Source organism: Rosa chinensis, chromosome 7, assembly GCF_002994745.2.
Source record: "Rosa chinensis cultivar Old Blush chromosome 7, RchiOBHm-V2, whole genome shotgun sequence".
In the NCBI taxonomy this organism is placed as follows: domain Eukaryota; kingdom Viridiplantae; phylum Streptophyta; class Magnoliopsida; order Rosales; family Rosaceae; genus Rosa; species Rosa chinensis.
The window spans coordinates 61,070,274-61,077,453 of NC_037094.1; the positions used below are offsets into that span (position 1 = coordinate 61,070,274).

Genomic DNA, 7,180 nt, shown 5'->3' on the forward strand with positions numbered 1-7,180 from the left:
CAATTCTTGAGATTGAATTTTTATTATGAATTTTTTCATAAATAGCATGTTAATATTATATAGGTGAAAACCGCCTAACCGACCAAACCAAACCATCTTGGATTGGATTGGATGGGTCGGATTGAGCTTTTTTATTTTTTATTTTTTTTATGACCGGTTTTCTAAAATGCCTAAACCGCTCACTTTGGCATAGAGACAGTTTGGAATCAAAACCGATCCAACCAAATCCGTGTGCAGTCCTAGCTTAGACCACTGCAATCTTAGAGATATTCAATCAATGTGTGATTATCGTTTCTTGTACAACTCTGATTCTATGTTTTACAATCATCTATATAAAAATGTCCTTATTATCAATGAAAGCACAACAATTTCTCTCTCAAATATCGATTTCCTAAAACAAAGAAAAAATAAAAAATACAGACGTGACATCAGACGTTCTGGTGGTGAATATTGATTCGGACCGAAAATTAAAAAAGGTTTTTAGCGGGTAGAGAGCTAATTTCGCTTCTTCCTTCTAGGCACCTTCTCTCCTCTTCCTCAGCAAGACGCAAAATTTCAATCCTACAGAGTACAGAGGCTACAGTTGCAGATCATCAGAGAGAGAAAGGTGAGTGAGCTTCCCTCCGTTCTTTTCTCTTTGGAAACCCTCTCGTATAGTAGCTGCTTGTTATGTTAATTTGTTTATGAAAAAAGAAAACCTAACTTGATTTCATCGTCGGATAAAAAAAAAACTTTATTTCATCGAGTTTTCCTTTCCTTTTCTGCACTCGCTTTTTAGTAAAGTTCTCATCTTTACACTCCGGTGGTGGCATAGTGTTTGATTTGGAATGCAAAACCCTAACTTCACTTCCGACTAATTTGGGTCTAAAGCTCTTGACTTTTCTTGTTTCTAATATAATTTCTGCTAGATTCTAGTTGAATAATCAAATCAATGGAGGACAGTACTAGTTCCCCCAATTCTTCCGCCGATGGTCTCAAGAAACGTGTCATCAAGGTTTTCAAGGATGCGACCAAAGACTGTGAGGACAAGGTCTTGAAAAAAATGTTTGACTCCATTGGCGACTATGACTCCCTTAACAACTATGCCTTTCATGTCTTCAGAACATTGGCAAATTCCGGCATCCCTGAGGAAGCCAAAGAGCTCTTTAAGCCAAAGAGCTCTAAGTTGGCTGTACTGCCTGACGTGGCCATCTTCACCATTGTCATTCGGGACTATGCCAATGCCGGCAAGGCCAACGCTGCTCACAAGGTCTACCAGCAAATGATAGCCGCCGGTGTCGCCCCCACCTCCTGCACTTACTCTATACTCATCACGGCACTTGCAACAGACTCGTCTTCTGATGTCAATTTTGTTGGGTATGCCAACAAGTACTTTTTGGAAATGTTGGATAAGGGGATGAAGCCCCATTCTGCCTCCTGCGTGACTGTTGTCGACGCCATTGCCTGCCGGGAGTCAGTGGAGAAGGTCAGGGAGTTCCTTGAGCAGATACAAGCAAAGGGGTTCGTCCCTGAGTCCAAAATTTTTCAGCTTGGAGAAACCCACCTTGAAGAAGCAATGAAAAAAATGAAGATGAATGATGATCTCATCACCAATACCACTGACAAGGATGTGCAAAAAGTATTCCGCACGTGGAACACCAAGCCGGATTGCCTCTACAAAAAGGCGTTGAAGATGTACAAGGCTTTGATTGAGGATGGCAATGCAGAACAGACCATGGAGCTTTATAAGTGCGTTGTTGAGATGTGTATGCAGCCCATGGTTGTAGTGCACACCTCCGTTATTGAAGCCTATCTCAAGTTTGGCAAGACCAAGGGTGCTCTGGAGGCATACTACGGCATGTTAGCTGCTGGGGTTGCCCCAAACTCCTACACTTACACTGTTCTAATCAAGGGACTCACTGCTGACCCCAACTTCTCTGGAGATGCCAAGAAGTGCTTGCTTGAGATGATGGACAAGGGGATGAGGCCTAATGCTGCCACCTACACTGCTGTGATAGAGAGCTTTGCAAAGCAAGAGGATGAGGCATCTGAGGAGGAGTGCAAAGAGTTGGTGGAGGTGATGATGGGTAAGGGGTTTGTGCCAAATGCAAAGGCTATGATGGAGGTTCTAAAGGGAAGACCAAAAGCTGTGATAAGAGGGGTCATGAACATTGTCATTTCCAAGTTGAAGGGCTGATGCTTTGCTTTATGAATTTTTGCAAGCTGCTTTAGGATTAGGATGTTTCAGAGATGGGGTAGTTAGTCAGAGTAGGAAATCATGTAGGATTCAGTTTGAAGAGGGATTTGGTGCTGTTCTCTATTGTTTTGAATGCTGACATTGAAGTAGAAAATCATGTAGGAATGGGTTACAATGTGGGATTTTGTGGTGCCCTCTCTGATTATGAATGTTGACATCAAAATATATTGTGGTGCTAATTTCTTTAATCTTGGTTTCTTATTCTGGGTTCTGCAATTTTGTTGTCTCTTTTTTCTTCTTATTTTAGTTTTTGGCCACATGAAATAATCTGCTATTGAAAGGTAGGGCATGAAGAAGTGCTTCTCCCTTATTTATATCTGAAAGGATAAACAATCTGAAACTGTAGTTATGCTACATTCACCTTTCAGAACTAAAAGATTGAATGATTGAGGGAACTTCAATTTCAATTTCGGTACAAGGATCCTCTGGTTATGCATTCTCTGCAGTTTGTATTTATTTATTCTTGATCCATTCTTCTCTTCTGTTCAAACTCAACAAACTCGTCCTATTATTTTGTGCAATTTATTTTATGGATTACATCACTTCATTTAGTTGTTTCTGTCTTCATTTCAGTCAAAGGAAAAACAATCCCGTGGTTGATGTAAAGATGCCCCTTCAAGTCTGATTACAGGACTTTGAAGTGAACTTTTCTGCTAATCGTGTTTTTGCTTTACTTTGAAATGAGAAAGGGACAAGTGTTCTGCTTCTGTTTTGTCACTTTGTGGCAGTCCATCTAAGGTAACATTCATTCATTTCCTTCTTCTCATTTGACCGTATGGGAATATATGTAATTATGCACTTTTCAGTTTAATGACATGACAATATATTGTTATTAGGTTCTCTGTCAATCATAAATGCAGCTTCCTTTTAATAGCTTTAAGTTATGACTATCAAATTAGACTACAGGCAGCTAAGGTTTCTCCATCCATCATGGTTTTGAATTAAGCATCATTATTTTACTGGGAATTTACCTCATGATATTATAGTTTTGAAGCGCTATTCAAGTAGTTTTTAGGATTTTATTGTCTATGGTGTTGGGAAGGCTCTAATGAAGCAAAGTTTACCAGCAGTAACCTGCAGCTTCCTTGTAGTAGCTTTGAGTTATGACTATCAAATTAGACTACAGGCAGCTAAAGGTTTCTCCATCCATGAGATTTACCTCTGGTTGAGCTCTCATATGATATTATAGTTTAAAGCGCTATTTAAGTCTTTTTTAGGATTTTGTCGTCTATGGAATTGGGAAAGCCCTAATGAAGCAAAGTTTGCCAGCAGTAACCTATGGCTATCTGATTCAATTAAAAGTACGAATCTCTTGCAAGAAGGTTTTTGTAATTTGGTGCTAGCTTTTTCTTTGAATAAAGTTATTTTATCCGTGTGGGTGGCTGATTGATTAGAACACTTGCTAGCAATTTTAACTTTCCTTATTGTTGATTGCTTTTGACAATAGTTGCTCAGAAGTCAGGACACATAAATTGAAACTGGTAGTATTCTTGGACTTGAGAGGATTTTAAACAACTTCCAATATGTATTAGAGTTTTGGTTTGAAATGTTATGATTCTCAGTTGCTTGATCATCTGAAAATTATGTGTTGGAGGGAATAATAACATTCGTTTATCAAGTAGCATATACCTAGTATGTTAGTAAACATGAATTTACTGGGCTAGTAGCTGCTAATGCCATCATATTTAGCGAGATGCATGTTAGATGCAGGCAAGAACAGTATTAACTTTGTCAAAGCATTTTCTTTCCTCTGCATTTGTTGGAGTACTATATAAGTCCTGTCTTCTGCATTGTGCTCCCTAAGGAGCTTGGTGGTGTAGGTACTGGACCACTTCCCTTTTTTAATATATTTTTTATTTGATCTGCTGTATCATACGGTCTGCTTTACTTGAAAAAGTTTTTGCAATGCATCCTTTCTGGGCAACAATATTATGTGTGTTCAGATAGAAATCGATTTATTCAGCAAAAGGTGCAACAGGTGCCAGTAATTCTATACAATGTTGATGATCTACAGAAAATAGAACCTTTATCAGCTGGAAGGCCGGTGAGCAAAATTCTTGGTTGGTTCTAGAGAGTCGAATTACTATAAAAAGAGAGAATATCTCCAGTTGCAAACATGGGGAGTAATAAAAAATAACATTACATAATTTCTGCTAAATCAGTAGACAAAGATGGTGGAAATAGATATGGACTTTCTTCTGTTCTGCTATTATGAATTTCGCTCTTCAAAAACATGGAGTCGACAGTCTACAGAGATGTAGCGGTAGGTCATGTTATTTCATTAAGAGATGGATTTTTCATCCCTAGGACTTGCTCATATCCGTGACATCGCTACATTGCCATTCAACAAAAGTTCTTTAGTGTGTGACTTTTAGTTCTCTTAGCTTCTGCAGTTTTCTTGATCACCAAGAAGTTTCTGAGCTTCTCTCGCATTTCAATTGCAGCTTTATTGCTATACCACACCCTGGCTTTGCTCCATATAGGCCCTGCATTGTGTTGGAATCAAACCTCGCATCCAGTCTTGTAAATGCCAGGAAGTTATATTATTCTGCACTTAAAAGCTTATAATCAAGGTCACAGCTTATGAAGAGACTACAATATTGGAGACCAAGGTAAGCTTTCCTCTAGCATACTACAGTTTCCACTTTCAAAAACAGAAACTGTTCTCTTCAATTTTCAGTTCTTTGGTAATTAACAATGTTTTAGCACATGGTACGAGACTTGTTCACTGGTTCAATTCTCCATACCACCACCAATTTGTCCTACTTTGTTGAATACCACTTTCATTTTCTTGCTACTTTGATGGCATGAATTGGTGCTCATTGTTTAGTATCACCTTGTAACTGTGTATACAACAGAGGCAGCAGAAACAGATGGGAACAGCATAAACAGCTTCTTCTACTATGTATTAGCTTTCAAAGAACCTTTTAAAAGACATGGCTCATTTGTTACTTCTGATTTGTAATAATTTAAGATCTTCACATTAAGTAGCTGAATAGAAAGCATATAATTTCAGTTGCATCTGATGCCAAATGAATTGGGATAGTTCTAGTTCTTGCCTTTTCATCAAACTTTTTTGGCTCCAGAATAGTATGAAAATGTTTTGGTTTCTCCAATTGACATACACGGGATTTTGTGCACCTAGGATATACAGATAATATGCAAAGTTCAGCATGTATTGTGCAAGTATTGATACCGATACAGTATGGGATACTCCCAAATGGAGTATCTGTTGACTCTGACTTCTGGATACATCTCGGATACACCATGGACTTGCATGGGATGTAGTTATGCTACATTTTGGCTATATTTGCATTTTTCTAAGGAAGTGGTATTTTGCAAGTATTCAAAGATAGGTTCTTGAACTTTTTAAAAGATGAATTAAGAGGTTAAAGAAAGTAAACATGCTCGTTCATTCTTCTGTTCAACAAATCTGAAAGGGGTTAGGGTTTTTCATTTTTTATTCAATACATGATGGCCGGAGAGTTCAAATGGCAGTTAGAGTATTGCATGAGCATTCCTAGCATCCATTATGTTAGTGCTACATATCTTCAGTTATTTCATTTTTGCTCATACATAGCCTATTTGCATATATTACAGTGAAAAAATATTTGATATATTACAGTGAAAAAATATTTGATATATTACAGTGAAAAAGATATGCTACATATCCAGAATATTTGATATATTACAGTGAAAAAATGTTCTTAACTTGTGAAAATCTCTGTTGCTCGGATGTTTTGCTCATACATAGCCTGGTTTCTTGTCTCGCGTCATTAATGGGTGCCACTCTCAATGAACATTGAATACATACTTACAGTTTTATTTGATCTTTCTACTCACTCATTGTTTGTTATATTCTACATTAAGGAAACAGGCTTTACTGCATATGTAATCTACAAATATTCTGGATACTAGATTTTTTTTTTTTTTTTGCCTTTGCCTGAATTGAAATAAAAAGAGTAGATAGCATGTGGAATGGACCATTAGGCATCAGCATTAGTATTCACATTTTCAACGGATGATTACCAAACGATAAGGCAGATTGTCACATTTGCAGTCTTTCTTGTCATTTTAATTGTGTTGTCTCTTTATCTGCAAAAGTGAATTGCTAGCCCTTGTGTTAGATGACCTCCAAAAGTTAAGAAAATATTGAGAATTATACACGACTTCCTTAGAATCATAAGTTGTTTGCTATGTCTGCTTAGGCACCAGGTATCTGTTCTTTTAATTGTTTCTTGTCTGATTTGCATGAATAGCCCCTAATCAACGAGAAGAAGGTAAGCTTTATATCTGTCTTTTGTGTTACTTCCTAAATTTAGAGTAATATATGGAACCATACAAACTTGTACTTGCTCCAAATCTCTTATTCCCATAAGCATTTTATGCTTATTTTCATTGAGTTTGCTACCCGTGGTTTAGGACTGAAATGCAACATCTTAAAAAATCTTGTATAGCTAGCAAGACATTCTCAGTGAAACAGAAGAAAGGAAAAGCTTTGAAAGGCATGTGGATTTCTTCCATTTATAAGGGAGGGGCTGCCATTTGGTAGGTTACTTAATTAAACCCAGTGTTTAGCTATTCTGATGGTTTTTTATATCTCACAATCATAATGCCATGTCTTGGATCACTGACATAACCTAGTTATGTTGTTTTCTGAGGAATTTTTGAAACCCTGTAATCATATTTGGGCTGCCAAGTTGTAAAAAAAATTGTCTAGTTTTTCATTGCTGGTGTTGAAAGTGCTTTATTTATACAGGATTGACTACTTGTACGCGTCTTCGTGTTCCTCAAGTTCTGTAACATAACCGGCATTCTTTTTGTGCTACAGATGGCTTGGATACTCCTAGTTGAAGTGTGCGATTGTAATTGATTGGTAGCATGGCATTGAAAATTATTGGCATTGTATCCATTATATCTACGATAATTAGCTCATAATAAGAA

At 37.3% G+C, this 7,180-nt stretch overlaps 1 protein-coding gene and 1 long non-coding RNA gene across 2 annotated transcripts; both read left to right on the forward strand.

Moving 5' to 3' along the window:
* The first annotated feature begins 499 nt into the window (after nt 1–499).
* On the forward strand, nt 500–2,300 carry LOC112178340 (pentatricopeptide repeat-containing protein At2g18940, chloroplastic). The gene is made up of 2 exons (XM_024316497.2): nt 500–607; nt 909–2,300. Exon 2 carries the CDS (start codon nt 932–934, stop codon nt 2,174–2,176), a length of 1,245 nt encoding a protein of 414 aa, XP_024172265.1. The 5' UTR covers nt 500–607; nt 909–931; the 3' UTR covers nt 2,177–2,300.
* Nucleotides 2,301–5,944: 3,644 nt separating this feature from the next.
* LOC121050790 lies at nt 5,945–7,180 on the forward strand. Its single transcript, XR_005803870.1, has 2 exons — nt 5,945–6,784; nt 7,068–7,180. It is a non-coding gene; the product is annotated as an uncharacterized LOC121050790 (long non-coding RNA).

Coding starts and splice junctions, on each gene's coding strand:
- LOC112178340 (XM_024316497.2), top strand. CDS start 932: ATGGAGGACAGTACTAGTTCCCCCAATTCTTCCGCCGATGGTCTCAAG.